Raw genomic sequence first — 12,778 nt, 5'->3', positions numbered from 1 at the left:
TTTTTTTTTTTTTTTTTTTTTTTTTTTTTGCTTGTTAGTTGATGCAGTTTTGTCCTAGCATTGATGGTCTTTACAATTTGGCATGTTTTTGCAGTGGTTGGTACTGGTTGTTCTTTTCCATGTTTAGTGCTTCCTTCAGGAGCTCTTGTAAGGCAGGCCTGGTGGTGACAAAATCTCTCAGCATTTACTTGTCTGTAAAGGATTTTATTTTTCCTTCACTTATGAAGCTTAGTTTGGCTGGATATGAAAATCTGGGTTGAAAATTATTTTCTTTAAGAATGTTGAATATTGGCCCTCACTCTCTTCTGGCTTGTAGGATTTCTGCCAAGACATCCGCTGTTAGTCTGATGGGCTTCCCTTTGTGGGTAACCCGATCTTTTTCTCTGGCTGCCCTTAGCATTTTTTCCTTCAGTTCAACCCTGGTGAGTCTGACAATTATGTGTCTTGAGGTTGCTGTTCTCGAAGAGTATCTTTGTGGTGTTCTCTGTATTTCCTGAATTTGAATGTTGGCCTGTCTTGCTAGGTTGGGGAAGTTCTCCTGGATAATATCCTGAAGAGTGTTTTCCAGTTTAGTTCCATTCTCCCCATCACTTTCAGGTACACCAATCAAATGTAGATTTGGTGTTTTCACATAGTCCCATATTCCTTGGAGGTTGGTTTGTTTCTTTTTACTCTTTTTTCTCTAAACTTCTCTTCTCACCTCATTTCATTAATTTGATCTTCATTTACTGATACCCTTTCTTCCACTTGATCAAATCAGCTACTGAAGCTTGTGCGTGTGTCACGCAGTTCTCATGCCATGGTTTTCAACTCCATCAGGTCATTTAAGGCCTTCTCTACACTGTTTATTCTAGTTAGCCATTCGTCTAATCTTTTTTCAGGGTTTTTAGCTTCCTTGCGATGGGTTCGAACATCCTTCTTTAGCTCGGAAGGATTAGACTTTCTGAAGCCTACTTCTGTCAACTCGTCAAAGTTATTCTCTGTCCTGCTTTGTTCTGTTGCTGGCAAGGAGCTGTGATCCTTTGGAGGAGAAGGAGTGCTTTGGTTTTCAGAATTTTCAGCTTTTCTGCTCTGGTTTCTCCCCATCTTTGTGGTTTTATCTACCTTTGGTCTTTGATGATGGTGACCTACAGATGGAGTTTTGGTGTGGATGTCCTTTTTGTTGATGTTGATACTATTCCTTTGTATTTGTTAATTTTCCTTCTAACAGTCAGGTCCCTCTGTTTTCCTTCTAACAGTCGGGTCTGTTGGAGTTTGCTGGAGGTCCACTCCAGATGCTGTTTGCCTGGGTATCACCAGCAGAGGCTGCAGAACAGCAAATATTGCTGCCTGATCCTTCCTCTGGAAGCTTCATCTCAGAGGGGCACCCAGCAGTATGAGGTGTCGTCGGTCCCTACTGGGAGGTGTCTCCAAGTTAGGCTACACAGGGGTCAGGGGCCCTCTTGAAGGGGCAGTCTGTCCATTCTCAGAGCTCAAACACCATGCTGTGAGAACCACTGTTCCCTTCAGGCTGTTGGACAGGGATGTTTAAGTCTGCAGAAGTTTCTGCTGCCTTTTGTTCAGCTATGCCTTGCCCCCAGAGGTGGAGCCTACAGAGGCAGGTGGGCCTCATTGAGCTGCGGTGCTCTCCACCCAGTTTGAGCTTCCCAGCCACGGCCACTTTGTTTACCTACTCAAGCCTCAGCTATGGCAGAGCCCCTTCCCCAGCCAGGCTTGCCACCTTGCCGTTCAATCTTGGACTAGAGTGAGCAAGGCTCCATGGGCGTGGGACCCACTAAGCCAGTCATGGATTATAATCTCGTGTGCTGTTTTAAGATCATTGGAAAAGTGCAGTATTTGGGTGGCAGTGTCCCGATTTTCCCAGTACAGTCTGTCATGGCTTCCCTTGGCTAAGAAAGGCAAATCTCCAACCTGTTGCACTTCCCGGGTGAGGTGATGCCCTGCCCTGCTTCGGCTCATGCTCCGTGGGCTGCACCCACTGTCCAACCAGTCCCAGTGAGATGAACCAGGTACCTCAGTTGGAAATGCAGAAATCACCCGTCTTCTGCATCCATCACACTGGGAACTGCAGTCTGGAGCTGTTCCTATTTGGCCGTCTTGGAACCGGAATTCATAAATCATTTTTAAAGTGTGTAGTTGTGTGAGTATGGAATAGAGATATATCTACTAATTCATTTGGTTAAGCATGAAGAAGAGTGCTCAGCTCTGCACAAATGGACTGTGAATCTGGGATTCAGGAAAAACTTGCTATCTTCTTCTTGCCATTGCCTGGAAGATGACTATCCATAATGCAAGTCGGAACTATTCTCTTGCTTAAAACCTTTCAAGGACATCAATCATCAAATGAGAAATACTGTTCTCGTTTTTCACTATCTTGTGAAAATCTTTTAATTTGTCTCCATGTATATGTTGTTTTATTTTTCAATTTATCCTACCATATATGTCTATGAAGCTAATCTTCACCTTTGTAGTTCAGTCCAAATTTAGAAATTAAGTCAGAGTTAGAATTTGCTTCATGTGAATTGAATAAATACCAAATGAGTCTGATTAGGGAAGATTAAATGCAAAAAATTGGCACTCGTGACAATAAATTCATTTATATATTCAACGCAATTCCAAACAATACCTAATTGACTATGGGGATAATGAACTTAAAAGATTCTAGAGTTTTAACTTGAACAAATAATGATCTTAGTAATTGTATTAGTCCGTTCTTGCATTGCTATAAAGAAATACCTGAGATTGGGTGATGTATAAAGAAAGAGGTTTAATTCGTTCACAATTCCACAGGCTGCACAAGAAGCATGACGCTGGCTTCTGCTAGGCTTCTGGGGAGGCCTCCAGGAACTTACAATCATGGTAGAAAGCTAAAAGGGAGCGAGGCTTCTAACATGGCAGGAGCATGAGCAGGTGTGGGAGATGTGCTACACACGTGAGCACAGAACTTACTAGAACTCTATCATGAGAAAAACCACCAAGGGGATAGTGCTGAACCATTAATGAGGGATTCACTCCCATGATCTAATCACCTCCCACCAGACCCTACTTTCAATTCTGGGGATTACAATTCCACATGAGATTTGGTGATAATCAAATCAATAATGCAAAGAAAAAGTGAAAACAGAGAAGTGAAAAGACATCAGCCGTAGTAGTTATTAAAACACTTTATTAAGCTACAGTAATTCAAATATTTTAATCCTCATAAAAGAATAGACCGGGTACTCGATGGACTACAATAAACCATTCAGAAACAAGCCTTGGTATACATGATAATTTAATATGTCATAAAGGAGGCATGTTTTATTAGCAGGGAAAGATCGAATTGGTCCATCAATATTAATAGGACTATTAGAAAGCTACATGGAAAAAAAGTCAATTTCGATACTCTCTTGCTCCCCACCCAACAAACAAGAAAATAATTTGAGATGGAATTAAATGTAAAAATCTGAAGCAGTACTTTTGCTTCCACACATGCAAGATTTCATCACCACAAAAACTCTCTAATGCTACCCACTTACAGTCACACCCATCCCACTCCCCCACTCTCTGTAACCCCAAGAAACCACAAATTTGTTTTTCATCTCTACAATTTTGTCATTTAAGGAGTGTTGTGTAAGAGAAATCATACAGCCTGTGACCTTTTGAGATTGGCTTTCTTTCCCCCATGCAGCTTAATGCTTTTGAGATCCGCTCAAGTCGTTGTGTGTGTCAGTCGTTTGTTCCTCTTCGTCGTCCAGCAGAACGATGCTGTATCGTTGCCAAACCATTCATCTACTGATAGACTTTTTGTTGTTTCCAATGTTTGGAAAAACTGTTTTCTTTTCCTTTTGTAGGTTAATTGACTTCTTAAAAATTCCACTTTAATTCATCTATAGTTTTTTTGTGATTAAGTGCTATGGAGAATAGATTCATATTCAGAAAAGGGAATATGATATTGATAAAGAACAAAAGAAAAGATAGAGTTATAAATGCCATAAATTTATTCAACATACAAATTTTATGTATTTCCAATGATCCTCCCTTCTTTCTCTCACTGTTGTCTTTCTTGATGAGTCTGTTCTTCATTTCTGGAGTTCACCTGATGAGGCCCATAAGTTGCTGTTTTTAAGCATTTCTTTGTTCAGATTCTAAATAGTAAAAGAAAAGGAAGAAATATTAGGGAAATTCTGTGACCTACTTAAGAACAACTCTTTGTATTTCAGTTATAAATATTTGAACTTAGTAACTTTTAATTATTTTTAATGATTGGGATGTTCTCCATTTTTTCATATTTCACAGTGGAGATGCAAAGGTTTCATGGCAAATTCTATGTCAAATGTGAACCCTGTCAATCAGCCTAAAGGAAGGTCTTACAGACTGCACCTTTCATGCTGTGCTATATGGATAATTACAGTGACAAGTTTTTTGACTTTAATATACACTTAGAAATATCTTAGAAAGGTTACAGGTGATGAAAATATCACCACTGGGTATAGAATGCAAACTACGTATTAGATAATTTAGTTTTTATATATGGCAAATTATTGGATTCATCTTCAAACAAGTCACCCCAGACACCAGTAATTGTATTTAACTTGCGTTTTTTTTCTGAGAAATACTATAATACATTTGGTATAGTTCAATTTATATACAGTATATCAGGGGTTTTTTAGGATGTAGAAAGGATACAGTCATCTCAAGAAGCAGCCTTATGCAGAGAACTGAGATGCTTATTTATTTTGAAGTTGGGATTAGACTTTACTATTTAATTGAGATACTTATTTATTTTCTTTCAATTGGCGTTAGATTGAATCATTAATACTTTACCAGAACTGCAAGGGGCACTGTATTCTTCAAAGGTGAATTCATCTGAAATACAGAAATTGTTGGAGAGAAAGAGTGAAGACATTCAGACATAAGCACCTAAGATGTGAATTGTAAATAAACTACGTAAGCCAAGAAAGAAAGTAGAAAGCATCACTATAGAGCCAATAAATATGATTTCTCTATTAGGCTGTTTGGGATTGGTGGGAGGAAACCAAGAGAAAATCTGGCTTGGGAACAGAATTGAGAGGCCGGGTACACAGGTGGTGTGCCTGAATATAGTTACAGGACTCCACAGATAGTGCCTTTTCACAGCTGTATTTTTCTCATTGGAATTGCACCTTGCTCTCTGAACCTTCCCTTCATCAAAGAACAGTGTTAGCACTACCATCATGCTGTGATGGTGGTTAATTTTCTAGCTCAAAGCCATGAGCAAATCAAAGTATTTCCTGATACGTTACAAAGTTCCCCAAATTGTATGAGACTATCCGAAGCACAAGTCAAAAACAGATCAAATTTTTCGTGTCACGCATCAGCACTGAGATGTGTTTTTTCAGTTACCGTACTCTTCTTATCTCTTTGGAATAATTCAGCCCAGGACAAACAACTTTATAGGGAAATTTAGATAGAATGGACCCTCTCATTGCCTTATGGTCAATTTATAAGAATGACTCTAAGACTTGTTTAGTGGGGGGACATGAGAGGTTAATATACAAGAACATGATACTCAGTGTGCACAAACTCACCTTTTCCTCCAGTGAAACACTGTGGAGTTTAGCTTTAGTTAAGGCAATCCTTTACTAGGTTAGTAGTTTTTTTTTTGTTTGTTTGTTTGTTTGTTTGTTTGTTTTTTTTTTTTTTTTTTTTTTTTTTTTTTTTTTTTTTTTTTTTTTTTTTTTTTTTTTTTTTTTTTTTTTTTTTTTGGTTTTAAAGCTCAGCACGTCTGAAGCTTACCTGTCTCATAATAATCATAGGCTTTTACTGTAGCTGGTTTTAAATTCTTTATTTGGATGTCTTGTTCCACAAAGAAGGAAAAATTCAGGGTTTGATGGGTTAGCTGGAGAGACAGGAAAACAATTAGAATCAAAGATTAGTTAGTCTTTGATTAACCAGTTACTAGTTACTGTCCTCTCTTCATAAGATATCAAATCCTGTAGTTATGCTATACACATCTGTACCAGAACCTATGAAAAGAAAGGGGACTTCTGTGACCTGCATAACACACTAAAAGACAGATAAAAGAAGGAAAAAAGAGACAATTTTGTAGACAGCCAAATGTAATAAATCAAGCCTGTTGACAGTCCAGGCTTCATTTCTTTTTTTTCTTTTCTTTTCTTTTTTTTTTTTTGGGAGGGGCCGGGGACCAAGTCTCGCTCTGTTGCCCAGGCTAGAGTGCTGTGGCACAATCTCGGCTCACTGCAACCTCTGCCTCCCGGGTTCAAGCAATTCTCCTGCCTCAGCCTCTCAAGTAGCTGGGACTACAGGCACCTGCCACTGTGCCCAGCTAATTTTTGTATTTTTAGTAAAGATGGGATTTCACCATCTTGGCCAGGCTGGTCTCGAACTCCTGACCTCGTGATCCACCTGCCTTGGCCTCCCAAAGTGCTGGGATTACAGGTGTGAGCCACTGTGCCTGGCTGGCTTCATTTCTTTTTATAGCCACTTTGTCCTCTCTCACCTGTATATGTGAACAGCACTATACGAAACCTGTTATGGTTTGTTAGAACCTCTAGTTGTTATTCCAGATCTAGCAGAGTCACAGAAAGTCTTACCTTTTCAAAGTAGATTAGGACATGGTTCATGCTCACTTCAGTCCTCTGAATCTGAGGCTGTTTCTGGAGCTGTTGATCAAGAGAATAAGCCAGAAATATGGAATGAGAAAATGTTATACTGGCAGTAGTTTTCAGGAATTTATGATATAAACAGCTTCTCAGGAGCATCCAAACTACTAATTTTGATTTCTTCAAGAATAATAATGATAATAACAATAGCAATATTTATTGAACTTTTATTCTCTATATATGCTGTAAGTGTATGTGCAGATACATATATGTGAGATATATATATATATATATATATATATATATGCCTGCACACACACATATATCCTTTTCTCTTTTTATATATAGCTGGAAAATAATTCAATACCATTCCACATAACTAGGTGTCTTGGGGTCTGTTGGAATATTATTTATCATGTTTCTGACTTATACCCTATACCTGACACCATATAACCATGATACACACTATTAAAATGATAGAGACACCCTTTAGAGAAGCAATTTTGAGGGAGCACACCTCTTGAAAAGTGCATCAATAAAGTCAAATTGACAACGATAACTGCCAGCATTTACCATGACTTTGCTATTTGTAAGGGATCTAGGGATTACCTGTTTAACTGATGGTTTCATAGGTATGAAGCCTGATACCATCTTCACGTCAACAATGACCATGTTGGAACTGGGTCGGTCCCCAGTGTAACTGTAAAGTCAATGCATAGGAATAAGGAAGTCAAACAAAATTTCTTGGAATTCATTCAAGACAAACTCTCTCTTTACCTTCTATTTCTAACACTAAGTTACTATATCTACTGTATCTGTTTCTGTTATGGTTGCTTGGAAAACCCATCATTTTAGGCTCACACTCTTCAGATATTGTAATACCATATTCTCAGTGTTAACGCTTTTTCTTGTTAATAAACACTGCAAGAAATTTTCTTGTAATAAACACTGCAAGAATTCCATATTCATTATATGTGGCTTTGGAGAGTGGAGTTTCTCCACATAAGAAAATCAATTTCTCCATATTCTATTAGGTTGGTGCAAAAGGTCTGGTCACGATCTAGGATTTACCTAATGTTGATGTGAATCTGGAACTTTCTGTGAGCATCCACTTCATCACAATTCGTGGGGAGAGTATTAACCTGCAGAGCAAAGGGCGCTTTCCCTTCTTTCTTGGGAAGGATGTTATATCGCAGGCATGTCTAAAACAAATGGAAAAAAAATCCTTAATTTTCACACTCAAATTGTCTCATAATCTGTTCCAGATGATTCATACCTTTCCTTAGCACACGCTTCTTTTTCTTATTTTGAAATTCAAATATAACTCTTGAAACTTTCTCTCCCATTTGCAGCATCTCCTAAACCCCAGCAGTCTCACCTGGAGGTACGCACATCCCGACCCTGACACAGTTGTGCTGTACTCCCCCGGAACCTCTGGTAACCGGACCTCCTGCAGCACTAGGCGGTTGCCATCATCTACTTGGAAGTCTTTAGAAAAGGTGTGTGAAGATTTGACGGTGACCAAAGCTGCTTTCTCACTTTTACTGAAAGTTGCTGTTCCATATTTGGAGAGGGCTTGAAGAGCCACCACTGTGTCCTGAAAAAAAATGAGTAGAGAAATCACAGAAGAGGAAAGTAACAAACGCACACTGGATGTAAACCATAACAACACTATTCTTTCTTCAGAATTATTTAGTCATAAACGCAGTCCACTAACTCTATTTCAATTTAGTTCAATCTGGTTAGTAATGATAAACTATTCCAGATACTTTGAAGGTAAATTTTTAAAGTTTCTTCATTCAGCTGGTTTACAATATACATATGGTGATAAGACTTACATATTTGACACAAGCACAGGTTATTTCAATAATTTATAAATTTATGTAACAATATTTGTTATAAAAGTTCAGAGAAGAGAGAAGAAAATATGGGTTCGAACAGTAAGAGAAGACTGAAGAAGGTGAGAAATAAGATTCTCTCTGAATAATGAGCAGGGTTTATGCAGACAGAAGAGAGGTATCGGGGGGACCTGGGTGGGGAATGCTCTATGTGAAGTCATGGAAACTGCAATGAGCTAATTCCAGAAGAAGCAAAGGGATCTGCCTAATCAGATTGGTGTACTCACGTTTACTGGTGAGAGGAAATATTTTTGATAAAATATTAGATAACTTTAGGCTTTGGGTGAAAAAAAGATTTATTTTCTAAGGGAAGTAATCCCATGAAAACATTGCTTTGTGAAAACAACCCTACCTGCATGGCTGGGGGTCCCCTAGGGGAGTTGAGAGAGGAGACAGTATAAAAAGGACAGAGCAGTAATCCATACATAAGATAGTAAGGCTGGAACTTGTCTGCTGATGGAGGGATGGAGAAAGTGTGAATTAGAAATACCAACTATTCCATTATTCAACTCCCAGAAGATGGCTGTATCTTCATATATGTGAATACATTTATGTTTCCTTCTAGAGTCTCCCCACAGACCTGAGTGGAGGAGAAGCCCCCTTGGGGATTTTGCTGCTTGGTGATCCACTTCACAATACGTGATGCCATAGACAGGTCCTCTGAAGATGGGGCAGGCTGGACAGTAAGATAGGTAAGGAGCACGTAAGATGTCATCTCCACTTCTGCAGAGGGAGCCCGTGGTTGAGAATAGAGGGTCTTAGCTTCTTGAAGTTTCCCAGGACGTTGCCAGTGGATTGAATCCTCTTTGACATAGAAAAGGGTAGAATTTTTAGCTTAAGGGATGATTTCAAAATCTAATCCATAAGTGATAATTATAATTATAGTTCACCTAATAAATTGACATTTCATTTTAATGAAGTGAAAGCATTAAACAAAGTGAAAGCATTAAATAGTCACTATCAAACAAATCCTTGTCAAGAAAGTAAAGTTCCAGAGAATAACATTGAGCCTTTGTGTCTACTGTGTGTGATATTAGAAGCTGGGACTGTATAGAGTCTATACTGTGTGGATTAATAAAAAGATCCATGTTATCCAGAGAATTCAAGTCTTACATCAATGATAATTATTCTGTCATTAAATTAAGGCAGCATGATAGGCATGAGCTCAGTAGAGGCATCCTCCTTTCTTTTGGTCACTGGTGGTTGTTAGAAGTAAACCTTGCAGTAGCAGCTCTTACCTTCTTTCACAGCCTCTCTGTTTAATGATTCAAGCAACTCTCTTCGTTTGACCTTGTTTCCTGCTAGGGCAAAGGCATAGGCCAATAATGCTTTGGTGTAGACAAGACTTCCTTGGTCCTCTGAGGTGGAGCTCCAGGCCGTTTCAAGGCAGGATAGGGCACTGCGGACCACTGCGTGCTATGAAGAAGATGAAAGGCTATTGTAAAATAGCAGAACCAGGCAAATGAGCTATCCCCAGGCGAACTGCAGATTAAAAACCCTAATGTGTCTGTGTAACCTCACAGTTCTGACCAGAGAAGAGTTTCCTCTGCTGCTTCCAAAAGGATCTGGTCCTTTACATTCCATTGAAATAAAACAAAATTAAATACCATAAAAATCACAATTAATTTCCCTCAGGGATTCATCATATCATAATTTTATTCTTTACGTGTGTGAAGGAGGTACAGGGGATGTGCTTGAACATACAGTGGCAGGCAGTGGCATCTCCAGCAAAGCAATGGTGATGTAGGCAGAGAGTGTCAACTCATCGTTCACCCCACCCTGTAAGGATCAGAGGCAGAGACTCAAACACTTCAATAGTCATGAGACACACCATCTGCTGACACTTCTTTTCCTTTTCACATCTTCACTAGATGATTTCTTGTCTTGTGCTAGATTGTTGATTTTCTCCCCTTCCTCCTCTACCCTAAAATTCTTGAGTGTGTCCCAAATCACCTTCCCTCACTTTTAATAGTATGTTCGGCTTTGAGGTTTTTTTGAACACTATTTTCATTCAATAACAAACTTCTAAGGTGTTGCTAGTTTTCAGAAGATGTAGAGTCCACCATTCCTCCTGAAATTTATGTCGCAATGACTGAAGGACTCAATTCAAACATCATTTCCTCCCATATATCACTATCTTCAGGGACCAGAACAAAAATAGAGAAGGCATCACCTTAATGGCATTGTTCAGCAGTGATCCAGAGCCTTCGAAACAACCATCTGCCTTTTGTCTCCGTGAAAGCCAGGTGAGGGCATCCCTGATATGTGAGTTCTCCACAAAGATGTATGATTGGGCTTGAGCAAAGGACTTGAGCACAAATGCAGTGAGCCTGTCCAGCAAAACAGAGACACAGAGATGAAGACCACCTCACTTTTACAGCTCACTTTGCGCACTGCCTCCAGACATTGCTCTTCACAATTCAGTGAAGATTACTGGGAGGAATTGATGGGAAAACAGTACATAAGAGCGGAATATACTCTAGTCCAACAAACATCTCATTTTATTCTCTCTCAACTTTATTGGTTTCTCTGAGATGATGTTTTGTAAATTTTTTGTTGTGAAACATTTGTTGGAGCCTCTAAGCCCCCCCACCATGAAAACTGCATTTCCAGAATGACTTGTCCTGATTTTACTGCATCACGGTCTCCTTCTGTCCTCCCCCTCCTCTCCTTTTTTAATGCACAGTGTGGGAGCTTCTTCCTCTGTCATTTTGTAGAGTGAAGAGTGACATTTTCTGCTTCATATTTCCATTTAGAAGATCCTTATTTCACCATTTTCAGCTGTGTTATCACAGCAGGTAAGCTTTCAGAGATGAAACTGTGAGATTACCCAACAGGAATGATACATACAGCATATGCATTATTTAAAGATTAACAATTTTCCACAAAAAACTCCAGATGTTAGAGAATAGCTGTTACTAGAATCCTGAAATATCATGGATCTACAGAGAGCATAGGGAAAAAATAATCTTACCAAGTGTTTCCCTGACTGCTACCATCATTGTCCCCAAAGGTGCTGTAGGAACCATCTCTGTGCTTGTAATTCAATTGCCTTTGGTACCCTGAAGAGGAAGTTTTCATAGATTTATTGAAATGGCAAAGACACTGGAGGATTATCAAGCCTTTTTCTCAGTGCTGTTAGGAATCATAGGGTAACTAATATTTAGTTAAAATCTCCCCCAATCCCCAATCACAGGCTTGATGATACTATTGAATTTTCTACTTGTATATTGGGACATTTTATTGAAAATCACAGCAATGACTATCAAATCTTAATGAAAGAGATTTTAGTTCACCAAAAATAGTTAAGAGAGTATGGCTTTTCCTTCTGAGGTAATCTCTCACCACTGATGAGGTAGCTAGTGGCTTTGGCCTTGATCTTCTCTGTCAGCTGTCGTGTCTCATTGAGATAGTTTAGAACATAAATGTTTGGGACAAAAAGGACCATATTCTGCTCTCCACAACCATAGGGCATCTGGAGAAGGTTCTGAAGGTTTTGCACTACAGATCCTAGTATATCACCTGTGGAATGAAAGTTGTAAAGAAATCAGATACGGTTTGTATTGGGCTAGGAAAATAGATTATTAGCTAACTGAGAGGTCAAATGACCTACATAGGGAAGGACAAGAAGATTTAAAAAGGTGAAAAAAAAAAACAAAAAATAGGGAGAAAAACAAAAAGTGAGAAAATAAAGTTGATGGTTTAAGGATGGAGAAAGCAGGGAAGAAACTGAACGGTAGGTGATTATCTTTCCTCGTGGGCCACATGTCTGGTAAAACTCAACCACAACCATTTTCAAACTGACTTGGAAGCACTACCACCTAGTAAATTGCTAGAAGATGAGGGCACAGAGAGGTGACCCTTTCTTTTTAGAATACATCAAGGCATAATATGTAGCACAACGTCTATTCAAGCCCCTTTCCAGCTGTAATATAGTGTAACCCTTAGTGCTTTCTCTCAATCCAATGTCTGTTGTCAGAGACTTCAGTAATCACGGAAGGTGAGGCCCATGCACTAGAATTATTCGCTAGACAGCTGCTTCCCTTGGGCTGAAAGACTCACCCAAAACTGAATATGTTGCCCTGGGAGATCCTTCAACCACATTTGAAGGAACATTCAGTGACACCTTTTCAGGTACTCCAGTATCTAATGGAAGAAGACAAACACATATAAAGGAGGGGAAATTATGAATCATGTTTCTCTACATCATCTAAATCCAACCTTTTCTTTTCCTTGGTCATTATATAACTGGTTTTTTTTTTTTTTTTTTTTTTTTTTTTTTTTTTTTTTTTTTTT

At 38.9% G+C, this 12,778-nt stretch overlaps 1 protein-coding gene across 1 annotated transcript in view; it reads right to left on the bottom strand.

Moving 5' to 3' along the window:
* Positions 1–4,771: 4,771 nt before the first annotated feature.
* LOC108543642 (pregnancy zone protein-like) overlaps positions 4,772–12,778 on the bottom strand; it is a 49,606-nt gene continuing 41,599 nt past the window's right edge. Inside the window, exons 22-34 of the mRNA XM_017894242.1 lie at positions 12,545–12,683; positions 11,828–12,004; positions 11,457–11,544; positions 10,656–10,812; positions 10,187–10,261; positions 9,721–9,898; positions 9,063–9,286; positions 7,963–8,181; positions 7,656–7,786; positions 7,194–7,284; positions 6,576–6,644; positions 5,758–5,860; positions 4,772–4,848 (exon numbers count right to left, since the gene is read on the bottom strand). Coding sequence (XP_017749731.1) covers positions 4,772–4,848; positions 5,758–5,860; positions 6,576–6,644; positions 7,194–7,284; positions 7,656–7,786; positions 7,963–8,181; positions 9,063–9,286; positions 9,721–9,898; positions 10,187–10,261; positions 10,656–10,812; positions 11,457–11,544; positions 11,828–12,004; positions 12,545–12,683 — 1,728 coding nt within the window. The remainder of the gene's footprint in view (positions 4,849–5,757; positions 5,861–6,575; positions 6,645–7,193; positions 7,285–7,655; positions 7,787–7,962; positions 8,182–9,062; positions 9,287–9,720; positions 9,899–10,186; positions 10,262–10,655; positions 10,813–11,456; positions 11,545–11,827; positions 12,005–12,544; positions 12,684–12,778) is intronic.

This window comes from Rhinopithecus bieti, unplaced genomic scaffold, assembly GCF_001698545.2.
Source record: "Rhinopithecus bieti isolate Rb0 unplaced genomic scaffold, ASM169854v2 scaffold_23748, whole genome shotgun sequence".
Classification (NCBI taxonomy): domain Eukaryota; kingdom Metazoa; phylum Chordata; class Mammalia; order Primates; family Cercopithecidae; genus Rhinopithecus; species Rhinopithecus bieti.
This window is presented reverse-complemented; position numbering and strand designations above follow the sequence as displayed.